Source organism: Cherax quadricarinatus, chromosome 56, assembly GCF_038502225.1.
Source record: "Cherax quadricarinatus isolate ZL_2023a chromosome 56, ASM3850222v1, whole genome shotgun sequence".
Classification (NCBI taxonomy): Eukaryota; Metazoa; Arthropoda; class Malacostraca; order Decapoda; family Parastacidae; genus Cherax; species Cherax quadricarinatus.
The window spans coordinates 2,411,387-2,427,181 of NC_091347.1; the positions used below are offsets into that span (position 1 = coordinate 2,411,387).

The window sequence follows — 15,795 nt, forward strand, 5'->3', positions numbered from 1 at the left end:
GAGCAAATGCTACCCAAGCAACAAGCTCAGGTGCAAGTCCGACTCAAATCCAACCCCTCTCACTCGTGTATTTGTCCAACCTAAATTTGAAACTACCCAATGCTTTACCTTCGATCACCCTACTAGGCAGACCGTTCCATTCATCAACTACCCCTATTTTCCAATGTTCATTTATACATTTTATTAGCGCTTTACATTTATTTGGCATTCTTTTCTGCATGTAAATCTATATTTATGCTAGGGAAGTGACCCCTGAAGTGACCTAGAGTCCTTATGGAGGGGGATTCCCCTTCCAAACAATAACCTCTCTTCCCTCTCTCCTCCTCCCTGTCTTCCATTCATCAACAACAGCCTTCAATAAAGGTAACTGTCATGTTGAATGTTCATTCTTTTGTGCATGTAAATCTATCTTTTAGGTACAAAAAAAAATGGTTGTGGATACTTCTGGATGTCTGGAACGAATTAATTGAATTTACATTATTTCTTATGGGGAAAATTGATTCGAAAATCGTCTATTTCGATAATAGTCCCACTTCCAGGAACGGATTAAGGATGATAATTGAGGGACCACTGTATAGTATACAGTAGATAAATTAAAATTTAAATAAACATTTAAAATAACATTTACTTTATTGAAGAGACTTGCTGGCGTCTGGAAGATAGGGAGGATAGAGCACATATTTTTCAGCTAATTAGCCAGAACTGGCAGCCTCGCCATGCCTTACAACACTGTATGCCACTATGCTTCTTAAATCTGTCAAACCAGCCTCTGCTGGCCTTAAATTCACTAAAATGAGCACTGGTTCCTGGCATTTTCTTTATTTCACAGTCACAATTAATGGCTGGCTAGATGGCTGGGTGGTTGGCTGCCTGCCTGGCTGGCTGGCTGCCTGCCTGGCTGGCTGGCTGCCTGGCTGGCTGGCTGGCTGCCTGGCTGGCTGACTAGCTGGATGGATGGATGACTGGCTGGCTGGCTGGACGGCTTGCAAGATGAGCTCTCAGGGTAATGTTCACTTAAGGATAAACAACGCTAGACTGGCTCATGACTCCTGCATGGGGAGGCGGACAGGTCTGGTACGCTGGCCGAAACCCGGGGCAATGGCCGAAATGAGGGACAAAATTTGGCCGAAAAAATGGTCGAAACCTGAAGCAGCCGATTCTCAGTGTGGCCGAAACCTGGGGATTCACTGTACATTTAAAAATACAGGTCCACATCCCTTTATTCAAAAGCCTTGGGGCCAGTATTGTTTTGAATTTCAGAATTTTTTAAAGTTCAGAATGATTCTCAACGCCACCACGTGGCGGCGTGACCCACCACTGAGACGACTGACGCTCCACGAAAAACCTTCAGTTTTCGGAACTTTTCCAGTTTCAGAATTTCGGATAAAGGGTTGTGGACCTGTATGCTAAAAATGTTATAAATGGTGCAAAGATAACATTAAAACAATACGTATTAGAGATACATGTATGTAGTTGACACAAACCCACTATTATTACTGTGAAACTCCGAGTTTCGAACGTATCGACTATCAAACACTTCGAGTTTCGACCGCTTTATTCGAACCAATTTTGTCCCGAGTATTGAACTTGCTCCGTGTTTCAAACCGCCGGGTACCAGACCTGTCTGACTGCCTGGTCTGTATGCATCCCCATGCAGGCATCATGAGCCAGTCTGGCTTTGTTTATGCTTGAGTGAGCACTGACCGGTGTGCTCATTTAAACATTTGACAATTAATTCATTGTGTTTGGTGCTTGTTTATTAAGTGCGACTGTGAAATAAGCTACCGTGGTGGTGATGGTGGATGGTCAATATTGGAGGACGGTGGTGGTGGGTGGTGCCTTCTTCAGAGATTAAGGAGATTTGTGCAATGTGGAAGAGGGTGCAGGCATAAAATATCACCCTGAGCAAGCTGAAACAAGTCATCTCTGCACCAAGTTCAGTGACAGAACCATGTCCCAATTTAGGGAAATTTTAAAGAAGGGAAGTAATCCCAGATAAGAACTTGTTACCTAGTCTTTATGGAAGGGGATTCGCCTTCCAAACAATAAGTGCTCTCTCACTCTTCCCTATCTTCCAGATGCCATCAACAGTCTTCAGTAAAGGTAAGTAAAAATGTTATTTTATATGTTTATTTAAATATTTATCTATTACTAATTGTACTATGTATGTTTGTTGTGTGTATGTAGAACTATGATTAATCTTTATAAAATGTATTTTTTTTTGTGAATATTTTTGGGTTTCTGCAACGGATTAATTGTATTTACATTATTTCTTATGGGAAATATTGCTTTGAGTTTCGAACGTTTTGACTTTAGAACTAGCTCCTGGAACGGATTAAGTTCGAAACTCAAGGTTCCACTGTATGTGCTCCTTGTTTAGCAACGAATTCATTTACCAATGTGGTCTTTGAAATGGAACTCCATTGTTAAATGCGGAGAGGCTGGCTGTGTGTGTGTGTGTGTGTGTGTGTGTGTGTGTGTGTGTGTGTGTGTGTGTGTGTGTGTGTGTGTGTGTGTGTGTGTGTGTGTGTGTACATACGTACATACATACTCACCTAGTTGTGGCTGCAGGGGTCGAGTCACAGCTCCTGGCCCCATGTGTGTGTGTGTGTGTGTGTGTGTGTACATACACATTATGTATAAATATTATACATACATGTATACAGTACTGTATATAACTTGTTCTGTGTCTACATTAGTCCCTCTAATATAATTGTCTGATTCTGATTCTCCATTTGTAATTATTGTCCATTAACTGTTTTGTGCATTGCTGCTTAAAATGGAAGGAGTGGGCTCATTTTCCTGTAAGTAGTTATGAAGTGTCCTAGAGAACATGACTTTCTCTTTGAGTTGCATGTTGCTACGTGTGTTTGCCTTGTGTTTGTGCCAACTACAGTTGTATTTGCTGGGGTCTGATTCATAGCTCCTGTATTTGGCACATTGAAATTCCATGTGTAATGACTTATGATTTGCTGCTCTTATGCACCTTAATTTGCTGCTCTTGTGCACCTTAATTTGCTGCTCTTATGCACCTTAATTTGCTGCTCTTGTGCACCTTAATTTGCTGCTCTTGTGCACCTAATTTGCTGCTCTTGTGCACTTAATTTGCTGCTCTTGTGCACCTAATTTGCTGCTGTTGTACACCTTAATTTACCATTGACATACAGAGTACCTTTGTCTTGTATATTTTCCTTTGCACACAAAACTTTTTAATTATTATTGAAAGGAAGTGATATAATGTGTAGCATGCTCTTATGTTATCTTAATGTGCAAGTGTACAAAAGATCGGCTAACGTTAAAATAACATGAAAGTGAATAATTCGTTTATTAAAGATATGATAAAGCTGGTTATTTTCAAGCATTTTATTTATACAGGACCTTTTCTTAAATAAAAATAACTGCATTAATTATTGTTTCATATTTGAAGAGGCATATTATACATATAATTACTGAAAAGTAATTTACTGCATTATGAATACACATGTTTTAGAAGCATGAATTTGTGAATACTTGCAGTGTTCGGTAATTTATAAAAAGTATTCTAGGTTCGTTAAGTATTATGATGGTTTATTTATCCACATTCATTGGCATACTGGCATCCCAGGTTTTGCACGAGAGCATATTTTTTATGAGAAAACTATGCAAAGCAAATCTGCACAAACCTGGTATTTTTCTGTATTTTGTCTCATACATACAGTATGGGTATTTTACAGCATAGAACATTGCAGATTTGTTTTGTTTTAGTACATACTTGTGTCAAGATATACAGTAGGCTATAATGAGTTTTTTTAGAATGTTCTTTTAAATGGAGTTGCTGAACAATTATATTTTCAAACATGAGCAATTTGTACTTCTTCATGGGGCCTCTTGAGCTTGGAGAAACATAAACATGTTATTTGGGATAGCCATCTTCAGTACAGTGCTGTAGTACACTAGTAACCTTTTTAATATCAAAAGTTAGAAAATACATAAAAATTTCTACATTCTCCTAGCAACACAGATATATGCCCTCTGAATATCTTTTTTAACCTTACGCTGCCTTAATTTCTATGCCTTAAACTCTTTGCATTATAGTCACACCATACAATTCTCTGAGACATTAAACATTACCTCCTCACTGTCTCCAGCCTCCTCAACAATAACAGACTTTTCCCAAGTCTATAAGAGCTAATATATGGTGGCCCTATCAGTTGCCCAGCAGGCTATGTGCAATGATAATGAGTGGTACAGGAAGAAAACAGGAAATTTCTCACTGATGCTCAAGGCAGAGGTGGAATAAGACATCTGCACTTGAAGGATGACACAGAAGTCTTTGTTGTTGCTTGGTGTTAAGGCATACCAATGCTTTGGAAGAGTACTCTCAACTATTATCTAAACAAAGGTCCTGCTGATATTTGTTTTACTATTTTACCTCAAAATCCACAGTCTCCTCAAGCTTTTAAACTGATGCAGTATATCCTTTACAAGTTAAGGGATGCCATTAGACATGATTGTATTACTCTAATCCCTTCACTACAATAGGTTGAAATTGTTCTTTGTCTGAGCAGGAAAGGATGTGTATTCACCCTGGTGTATACAGCCTTATCCTTGTTTATTGTACTGTACAATACATGATAAAATAGTCTTTATTTCTACAAGTACATGATACAACTATTATAGGCCTAGCTGACCTCATTGGGATACTATATAGAAAGCCCAACTTAGGTTAATCTTGTACCCCAAGATGTGACCCACAACAGTTGGCTAACACCCAGGTACCTGCTTACTGCTAAGTGAACAGGGGCAGCAGGTGTAAGGAAACATGCCCAGTGTTTCACTTGGGCTGGAATTGATTCCTAGACCCTTAATATGTGAGCTGAGGATGCTATCAACCAGACTACAAGTTATGTATTTTTATGATTTTCTTTCTGTAATTATGCAACTTGGAGTTTTCCACTCCTGTTGATTCCCTTGTTGTTTTTTGTATACTGTATAAACACTGGATTTAACAGATTTAAGTTAGAGTAATATCCATTATTGTAATGATCACAGTACAACACCCTCATGTTTATCCACAACAATTATCATTACCACCCACCTGTTCTTCCTTATTACTCTGTTAAATCTAATTTACAATGTATATCCTTTCAAAGGCAAGTGATCTTTTGAATGTGAACTAATGAGCATTGTTGTACCTTAAACCTTCCTCAGGTCTTAGTGCATACATGCTTTCATACCCTGTTTTTTTGGTGGTTGTAGCTTCTATGCTGGTTATTGCAGTGGTGTTGGTGGTAGTTTTTACAATTGTAGTAGTAATAGCACAGTATTCTGTTAGTTTTATAAATGTTTATAGGTATTAGTTGCTGTGTCAGATTGTAACAAATAGTTTTTGCTGAAAGGTCATATCCCACATGGAGACCAAGCGGGACAGTTTGTATATTTTGACCTTCATCGGAGATCCTCTTCAACAGATTCACGAGAGTGAAGGAGAAGCATATTATATAGGAAAATGAGAAGGGCGAGTCATATGAAGAATCTCATGGAAAAAGAAAGTGGGTGGAACCTGCATAGTGTGCAAGGTGGAGATATGTTGGTGGTAGTAGCAGTTATAGTGTTTTGAAATTCAAAGTTATATTTGGTACTGGTATGTGTTTTTCATCAAGTTATAATGGATAAGTGTTAGAATGTCTTAGATATAGCATTTTCTTACATGAACAAGATGGAAAATTGTTTCTCTAGAAACCATAAATGACCAGTTTAGTCACAAACACCAGGTGTGTTTCAAAACATTGGGTTTTGATTTACATGGGGCAGATGGGCTGTGGCTTGGAGAGTTGTGTAACATCATAAATTGTCCATCAGATAGGTCCAAGAAAGCTCAGTCTTGTTTCAACATATACGTAAAATCTTGAGTCATAACATTAATTGGGAGGGAGCCAACTACACACACACACAAACTAAATGCATCCACTAACAGAAAATATCATGATAGCATTGATAGACAGTACTATACAGGCATTTCAAAAAGACATCTGAAACTTCATGTAATTCAAATTTTATTTTGATGAAAAGCACATACCACTACCAAGCCTAATATTCAGTTCTAAACCACTGCTACTACCAACATAGCATCTCCACTGTACTTAGAATAGCCCAACCCACCATGAAGAGTATCAACTTCCTTGGCCATGACAGATTCTTCATGTGACTTACCTTCTTTTCTCCTGTTTAACATGCTTCTCCTACACTTCTGTATCTGCTGAAGAGGATCTCAGTTGGTCAGAGTATAAAGACAATCTCACATGTTTGTTGCTGCCTCCATGTAGGTATTAACCTTTCATAGGTATTAGTAGTTGTATCATTATTTTGTATGCAGTGATAAATGTGTATGGGGTCATTAGGTGCAAGCACTGGTCCAGAATTCATCTGTTGTTCACTAATTGTGAAAGGATGTAGGATCAAGGAGCCAGGAGTTCTTGTGCCGAGTGATTACACAGATTTATTGCTTCATATAAAGTACATAAATCATGTTACACAAAATCTGCTAAGTGAACAGGATAGTGCTATCATTTTCTAATTGATTTCATTTATGTTCCAAACAAACAATTAAAGTTATTCCTTAATACAAAATTTTGTCTTTTGTTATCATTCACCTTCTTACATTTTTACTTAAGCATTAGTATTTTTCAGTTGCATTTTCTGCAGTCTCTTACAATCCACTTTCTAAACTTGCCAAATTTAAAGCAAAATTGCTTTTGAAATTTTTACTACACTATAATGGAACTATTCATTAATTATAATAGACTTACAGTACTCGACTTTCATATGAAATATGACCCTAGCTTTATTAAGTACATAACTAAGGAAGATTAATAATAGGAAAATGCAAAAACTGCCAGGGTCATTCAGAAGTGCACAGCATTAATAATATACATGTGTGCAACATAAAGGGCAGTTGGAGGTCAAAGTGAAAAAAATGAAGTTATAAGGATGATGTAATGAAGACTTCACTGATAAAAAGCAATATATAACATCTCAGTATCTGCTAAAGCTGTGATAGAGCTGACTTCATATGCAAAGCACAAAGATACAGAAAAAATGAAAAAAATGGAATTGCTTGCAGAACACAGGCAGATGTGGTATGACTGTGGATGATGGCTGTAAGTAGGGCATTCAACTTAGTGAAAATATTGGAGGTTATATTCACTGAGAGATGTAAATTTCTTATCATATATATTCTGAGTTTACTATAATCCCTATTTTACAGAGTAAACTCAATTACTGATGTCATCACGGTAATGACATCAGTAACTGATGACACCAGTAACTGATGACACCAGTAACTGATGACACCAGTAACTGATGTCATCATTGTGATGCTCTAAAATTCAGATTTTAACATGATTTCAGGCAGGGTTGGTAGTTTCGCTCGATGTGTTGCACAGAGCAGCAGCTTGTATTGGTGGAAACTTTAGATTAATGCCAGGTTTGTTACATCCTGTCTTAACTCAAGTTGGTTCTTACACTGTCTCATGAGCAGGACAACCATTTTGAGTATGAACGTAGATACTGTACTTCGACCAATTAAGTTCTTTGTCACACACAAACTATTGTTCCATTAAAATAATGAGATTACATTTTGTGTGAAACTTCAGTGTGCTAAAGCATGAGTAACATTATTAGACACTAAACACTACTTTTAGGCCAGTACCTTTCTTGGTAGTTTGCACCTTCCTCAGACACTTCTTCTTTACCCGAATGCTCCTTAAGCTGTAGCAGCCACACTGTTGTTACATGATGGCAAAAACTGACGAGCGGTAATTCAAAGACATTATTTTATGGCGTTTCACCCACAGTGGTATTTTCTAATGCTCCACTGTGGGTAAAACAATGCAAAATATAGGTTTCCATGTTTAGTGTCATTGACTTACTACAATATCAGTTCCTAGTTTCATGTACCCATTGCTTTTGTATTCTTGTGACTCGAATACAGTGGGGAATCTGTAGTAATGATATTGTATGTAATAGAGTTTGTAATTACAATTCTATAATTTTTGTATGATTAAAAAATACAGTAGTTAGACATATTCATTATACTGAAAAACATGAACACTGTATGTGTACAGCACAGTATTAGTAGAAAGAGCTCAGTGAAAAAGTGTCAGTATTTGTATTTACATATATAATTTTTTTTTAGAAAATTATAAATAATTTTTGCATGAAATTTTATGAGTACAGTCATTGGACATAAATGTTGATTATATTTTCGTAATTGTTTTAACTTGATAAAATCTGGCAGGATGAATAGTAGCAGGTACGGTACTGATTTAATTTTTTTTACCCTCAGGATCTCATGGTGGGAGATGAAGCCAGTAAATTACGGTCAATGCTGGAGGTAACATACCCTATGGAGAATGGCATTGTTAAAAATTGGGAAGATATGTGCCATGTTTGGGATTACACTTTTGGCCCAGAAAAAATGGGTCTGGATCCTCGAGAATGCAAGATTATGCTCACTGAGCCACCAATGAATCCAACAAAGAATAGAGAGAGAATGTTACAGGTAAAGTGAATCACTATTTAAAGACAATACTGTGGAACCTCTGGTCATGAATGCTTCCCAACATGAACAAATCAGTTCACGACCAAAAAATTTGCCAAATTTTTGCATCTGGTCATGAACACATAATTGGGTGCCAAACAGTCATGCCAAGTTTCACATTCCACGCCATTTTTTTTGCATGCGCAAATTTTCCCCACTTCCTGTTGTCGTGTACACCTAGCAAAGACCCTTGCTTTGTAGTTGGTCTCGGTCAGACGTGCGTTCATTCGCTGTGAACTCATGTTGTACAGTGGAACCTCTACTTGCGAGCTTGTCCACGTGCGAGTTTTTCCAAATACGAGCAGTCGATGGGTCGATTTTTTGCTTCCATACACGAGCAAAATTTCCACAAGCGAGCAGACCTCAAGGCAGGTTCCTTGACACTGGTGACGGACTCTTGCTCTTGATTTCGGGAATTGTATCTCATTTGTTTGTTGGATTATCTTATTGAAACTTGGGCAATGTATGATGGAAAGATGCTTCTTAACATACACCAAAAATGGAAGAAATCTAAGAATAAATAATGGAGTTCACTTCTCAGGTTTTTATGGTTGTATTCTTGTTTTTTTGGTCTCATTTGATAGAGTGGAGATATATTACAGAAATAGATATGATTTTAATTGCTTTCATGACAAAAAGTACCTTGAAATAGAGCTCAACCTAGGAGAAATGGCCCATTGTTTGGCTGTTTCAGAGTAAACAAATGACGTTACTGTCCATTCCAATATGCAGTCGTGAATGGGTTGACATTATTTATACAATTATTGCCATAAGGAATAACAGTAAATTTTATATTTTTTGTGTGAATAAAAATTACAAATTATTTATATAATAATAATAATATGTATAATAATAATAATATGTATAATAATATGTATAATAATAATATGTATAATAATACAGTGGACCCCCACATACCGTACGCATCGCATACCGTTCAATCCGCATACCGCTCGCTTTTATCGCAAAAATTTTGCCTCGCATACCGCCCAAAAACCCGCTCACCGCTCTTCGTCCGAGATGCGTCCAATGTGCGCCCTTAGCCAGCCTCACATGTGCCGCCGGTGGGATTGTTTACCAGCCAGCCTCCGCGGTAACATCCAAGCATACAATCGGAACATTTCGTATTATTACAGTGTTTTTGGTGATTTTTTCTGGAAAATAAGTGACCATGGGCCCCAAGAAAGCTTCTAGTGCCAACCCTACAGCAATAAGGGTGAGAATTACTATAGAGATGAAGAAAAAGATCATTGATAAGTATGAAAGTGGAGTGCGTGTCTCCGAGCTGGCCAGGTTGTATAATAAACCCCAATCAACCATCGCTACTATTGGTGGTACAGCTGCTGCTGCTGTTGTACCACCGTCAGCTGCTGCTGCTGCTGTAGTACCGTCTGCTGCTGCTGTAGCATCGTCTGCTGCTGCTGTAGCATCGTCTGCTGCTGCTGCTGTTGTACCACCGTCAGCTGCTGCTGCTGCTGCTGTAGTACCGTCTGCTACTGCTGTAGCATCGTCTGTTGCTGCTGTAGCATCGTCTGCTGCTGCTGTATCACTGTCAGCTGCTGCTGCTGTAGCACCGTTGTTGGTGTGGCTTATTGAGAATACCAAGAAACAATTAACCCCAGAGGATTTGCCACCCAGGATAACCCAAAAAAGTCAGTGTCATCGAAGACTGTCTAACTTATTTCCAATGGGGTCCTTAATCTTGTCTCCCAGGATGCAACCCACACCAGTCGACTAACACCCAGGTGAACAGGGAAAAATGCCTGGAACTAGTGCTCATATTGGTGAATTTAAAGCCAGCAAAGGTTGGTTTGAGAGATTTAAGAATCGTAGTGGCATACACAGTGTGATAAAGCCTGTTCTGGAAGAAAATGCCAAACAGGACCTACAGTACTCAGGAGGAAAAGGCACTCCCAGGACACAGTGTCTCATCAGTCATTGCTGTATCTTCAATAAAGGTAAGTGTCATTTATTCTTCATTTAGTAGAGTAGTACATGCACAATATATATTGTGCATGTACTACGCTACTATTGTGCATGTATCCTTCTCTTTGTGTGTAGGAAAATGTATATTTCATGTGGTAAAATTTTTTTTTCATACTTTTGGGTGTTTTGCACGGATTAATTTGATTTCCATTATTTCTTATGGGGAAAATTCATTCGCATACCGATCATTTCGCATAACAATCAGCCCTCTTGCACGGATTAAAGTCGCTATGCGGGGGTCCACTGTAATAGTATAATAATATAATACAATAATAATAATAATAATATAATATGCAGGGAATAATAATAATGTAATATGCAGTGGAGGTGCAGGGAATCACAGCATACATAAATTGAGCATACAACCGTTACCTCTGCTAAACAGGAAATAAAGTTTTCCATAGAAATGTAGGGGAAAGTTAACGTAGGCCTAGCTGCTGTGTTAATAATAAAACAATAATCCCAGTATAGCGCAGTGAAAAGTGTATTTTGAAAGAATACAGTGTATATCCTTGAGATAAACAGTGTACAGCACTACATAAAAGGAAATTAAATAATAATAATAAAAAAAATAACAACATAAGAAAGGAGGAACACTGCAGCAGGCCTATTGGCCCATACTAGGCAGGTCCTTTACAATTCATCCCACTAACAAACATTTGACCAACCCAATTTTCAATGCTACCCAAGAAATAAGCTCTGATGTGCAAGTCCCACTCAAATCCAACCCCTCCCACTCATGTACTTATCCAACCTAAATTTGAAACTACCCAAAGTCCCAGCCTCAATAACCCAACTAGGTAGACTGTTCCACTCATCAACTACCCTATTTCCAAACCAATACTTTCCTATGTCCTTTCTAAATCTAAACTTATCTAATTTAAATCCATTACTGCGGGTTCTCTCTTGGAGAGATATCCTCAAGACCTTGTTAATATCCCCTTTATTAATACCTATCTTCCACTTATACACTTCGATCAGGTCTCCCCTCATTCTTCGTCTAACAAGTGAATGTAATTTAAGAGTCTTCAATCTTTCTTCATAAGGAAGATTTCTAATGCTATGTATTAATTTAGTCATCCTATGCTGAATGTTTTCTAACGAATTTATGTCCATTCTGTAATATGGAGACTGACTGACTGAATGACTTGAATGACTGACTGAATGACTTGAATGACTGACTGAATGACTTGAATGACTGACTGAATGACTTGACTGACTGACTGAATGACTTGACTGACTGACTGAATGACTTGACTGACTGAATGAATGACTTGAATGACTGACTGAATGACTTGAATGACTGACTGAATGACTTGACTGACTGACTGAATGACTTGAATGACTGACTGAATGACTTGAATGACTGACTGAATGACTTGAATGACTGACTGAATGACTTGACTGACTGACTGAATGACTTGAATGACTGACTGAATGACTTGAATGACTGACTGAATGACTTGACTGACTTAAAGTTAGACACTCCAGTACAACCATCGACTTCAGTACTAGAACCTCTACCATCCACCTCAGCCCATTAGGGCTACAGCATAACTCTCCACTCTCTTTACAATCATCTACAAAAACTAGCACCCACAATTTAAGGTAAGAAATATTATTATTTCTGTTACATTTGTAGTCTTAACCAGTAAAAACAACATAATACATCACAACAGTGAACTACAATTCCATATTCACTTCTATTTTTGTGAGATGTTGAGGCCAAAAAAAAGGCTGTTTGGCTTTTTTGGGGCTCCCAGGAACATAACCCTTCAGTTCATCTAACACTGTTTTGCCTAACATGCCATTTTCAGGAATGTAGCTACCGTGTTAACCTTTTGACAGTGTTAGTTGTATATAATATGTCTTACGAGCCCATGTGTTTGACGTATATATACTCAAATTCTAGGGGCTTCAAATCAAGCAGGAGAAAGCTGGTAGGCCCACATGTGAGAGAATGGGTCTGTGTGGTCAGTGTGTCCAGTATAAAAAAAATCCTGCAGCACTCAGTGCATGAGAAAAAAAAAACCGACCATGTTTTTTGGATTAAAACGCCGACTTTGAGGTGTATTTTCATATAGCATTTATGGTTGTATTCTTATTTTCTTGGTCTCATTTGATAGAATTGAAAACATATAGAAATAGAAGTGATTTTGATTGGTTTTATTATGAAAAGGATCTTGAACTGGAGCTCAAAGTGGCAGAAATGTTCGATTTTTGCTGATGTTCAAGAGTAAACAAATGACGTCGTTGTCCAATAAATGTCCAACTAGCCATTCTAATACACAGTCATGAATGGGTTAATGCTATTTATACAATTATTACAATATTGCAGTAGTCTACATAACAGTAAATTTTCTATTTTTTGTTTGAATAAAAATTCAAAATAGAAAGCAAGAGTATTATAACAGGGGCCTGGAAACGTAACTGATGATCAGAGAAAATGTTATTTTAGTGCCAGGAATGTCTGCATTGTTCATTCTGGACCCTATTTTGAAATTGACATATTTTTTAATTTGCATGAAATTGGTAGGTTGGTAGACAGCAACCACCCAGGGAAGTACTACCGTCCTGCCAGATGACTGTGAAACAAAAACCTGTAACTGTTTTGCATGATGGTAGGATTGCTGGTTTCTTTTTCTGTCTCATAAACACGCTAAGATAACAGGGATATCTTGCTACTCCTACTTACACTTTGGTCACACTTCACAGACACGCACATGCATATATATATATACATACATCTAGGTTTTTCTCCTTTTTCTAAATAGCTCTTGTTCTTTTTTATTTCTTCTATTGTCCATGGGGAAGTGGAAAAGAATCTTTCCTCCGTAAGCCATGCGTGTCGTATGAGGCGACTAAAATGCCGGGAGCAATGGGCTAGTAACCCCTTCTCCTGTATACAATTACTAAAAAAGAGAAGAAGAAAAACTTTATAAAACTGGGTTGCTTAAATGTGCGTGGATGTAGTGCGGATGACAAGAAACAGATGATTGCTGATGTTATGAATGAAAAGAAGTTGGATGTCCTGGCCCTAAGCGAAACAAAGCTGAAGGGGGTAGGAGAGTTTCAGTGGGGGGAAATAAATGGGATTAAATCTGGAGTATCTGAGAGAGTTAGAGCAAAGGAAGGGGTAGCAGTAATGTTAAATGATCAGTTATGGAAGGAGAAAAGAGAATATGAATGTGTAAATTCAAGAATTATGTGGATTAAAGTAAAGGTTGGATGCGAGAAGTGGGTCATAATAAGCGTGTATGCACCTGGAGAAGAGAGGAATGCAGAGGAGAGAGAGAGATTTTGGGAGATGTTAAGTGAATGTATAGGAGCCTTTGAACCAAGTGAGAGAGTAATTGTGGTAGGGGACCTGAATGCTAAAGTAGGAGAAACTTTTAGAGAGGGTGTGGTAGGTAAGTTTGGGGTGCCAGGTGTAAATGATAATGGGAGCCCTTTGATTGAACTTTGTATAGAAAGGGGTTTAGTTATAGGTAATACATATTTTAAGAAAAAGAGGATAAATAAGTATACACGATATGATGTAGGGCGAAATGACAGTAGTTTGTTGGATTATGTATTGGTAGATAAAAGACTGTTGAGTAGACTTCAGGATGTACATGTTTATAGAGGGGCCACAGATATATCAGATCACTTTCTAGTTGTAGCTACACTGAGAGTAAAAGGTAGATGGGATACAAGGAGAATAGAAGCATCAGGGAAGAGAGAGGTGAAGGTTTATAAACTAAAAGAGGAGGCAGTTAGGGTAAGATATAAACAGCTATTGGAGGATAGATGGGCTAATGAGAGCATAGGCAATGGGGTCGAAGAGGTATGGGGTAGGTTTAAAAATGTAGTGTTAGAGTGTTCAGCAGAAGTTTGTGGTTACAGGAAAGTGGGTGCAGGAGGGAAGAGGAGCGATTGGTGGAATGATGATGTAAAGAGAGTAGTAAGGGAGAAAAAGTTAGCATATGAGAAGTTTTTACAAAGTAGAAGTGATGCAAGGAGGGAAGAGTATATGGAGAAAAAGAGAGAAGTTAAGAGAGTGGTGAAGCAATGTAAAAAGAGAGCAAATGAGAGAGTGGGTGAGATGTTATCAACAAATTTTGTTGAAAATAAGAAAAAGTTTTGGAGTGAGATTAACAAGTTAAGAAAGCCTAGAGAACAAATGGATTTGTCAGTTAAAAATAGGAGAGGAGAGTTATTAAATGGAGAGTTAGAGGTATTGGGAAGATGGAAGGAATATTTTGAGGAATTGTTAAATGTTGATGAAGATAGGGAAGCTGTGGTTTCGTGTATAGGGCAAGGAGGAATAACATCTTGTAGGAGTGAGGAAGAGCCAGTTGTGAGTGTGGGGGAAGTTCGTGAGGCAGTAGGTAAAATGAAAGGGGGTAAGGCAGCCGGGATTGATGGGATAAAGATAGAAATGTTAAAAGCAGGTGGGGATATAGTTTTGGAGTGGTTGGTGCAATTATTTAATAAATGTATGGAAGAGGGTAAGGTACCTAGGGATTGGCAGAGAGCATGCATAGTTCCTTTGTATAAAGGCAAAGGGGATAAAAGAGAGTGCAAAAATTATAGGGGGATAAGTCTGTTGAGTGTACCTGGTAAAGTGTATGGTAGAGTTATAATTGAAAGAATTAAGAGTAAGACGGAGAATAGGATAGCAGATGAACAAGGAGGCTTTAGGAAAGGTAGGGGGTGTGTGGACCAGGTGTTTACAGTGAAACATATAAGTGAACAGTATTTAGATAAGGCTAAAGAGGTCTTTGTGGCATTTATGGATTTGGAAAAGGCGTATGACAGGGTGGATAGGGGGGCAATGTGGCAGATGTTGCAAGTGTATGGTGTAGGAGGTAGGTTACTGAAAGCAGTGAAGAGTTTTTACGAGGATAGTGAGGCTCAAGTTAGAGTATGTAGGAAAGAGGGAAATTTTTTCCCAGTAAAAGTAGGCCTTAGACAAGGATGTGTGATGTCACCGTGGTTGTTTAATATATTTATAGATGGGGTTGTAAGAGAAGTAAATGCGAGGGTCTTGGCAAGAGGCGTGGAGTTAAAAGATAAAGAATCACACACAAAGTGGGAGTTGTCACAGCTGCTCTTTGCTGATGACACTGTGCTCTTGGGAGATTCTGAAGAGAAGTTGCAGAGATTGGTGGATGAATTTGGTAGGGTGTGCATAAGAAGAAAATTAAAGGTGAATACAGGAAAGAGTAAGGTTATGAGGATAACAA

The 15,795-nt window shown here is 38.1% G+C and overlaps 1 protein-coding gene across 2 annotated transcripts in view; it reads left to right on the top strand.

Moving 5' to 3' along the window:
• Positions 1 to 15,795, top strand: part of Arp2 (Actin-related protein 2) — a 93,873-nt gene that overhangs the window by 51,433 nt on the left and 26,645 nt on the right. Inside the window, exons 3-4 of one of the 2 annotated variants that reach the window (XM_070097021.1) lie at positions 2,787 to 2,804; positions 8,327 to 8,542. In XM_070097021.1, coding sequence (XP_069953122.1) covers positions 2,787 to 2,804; positions 8,327 to 8,542 — 234 coding nt within the window. The remainder of the gene's footprint in view (positions 1 to 2,786; positions 2,805 to 8,326; positions 8,543 to 15,795) is intronic. The other variant, XM_070097022.1, reaches the window with a different exon arrangement.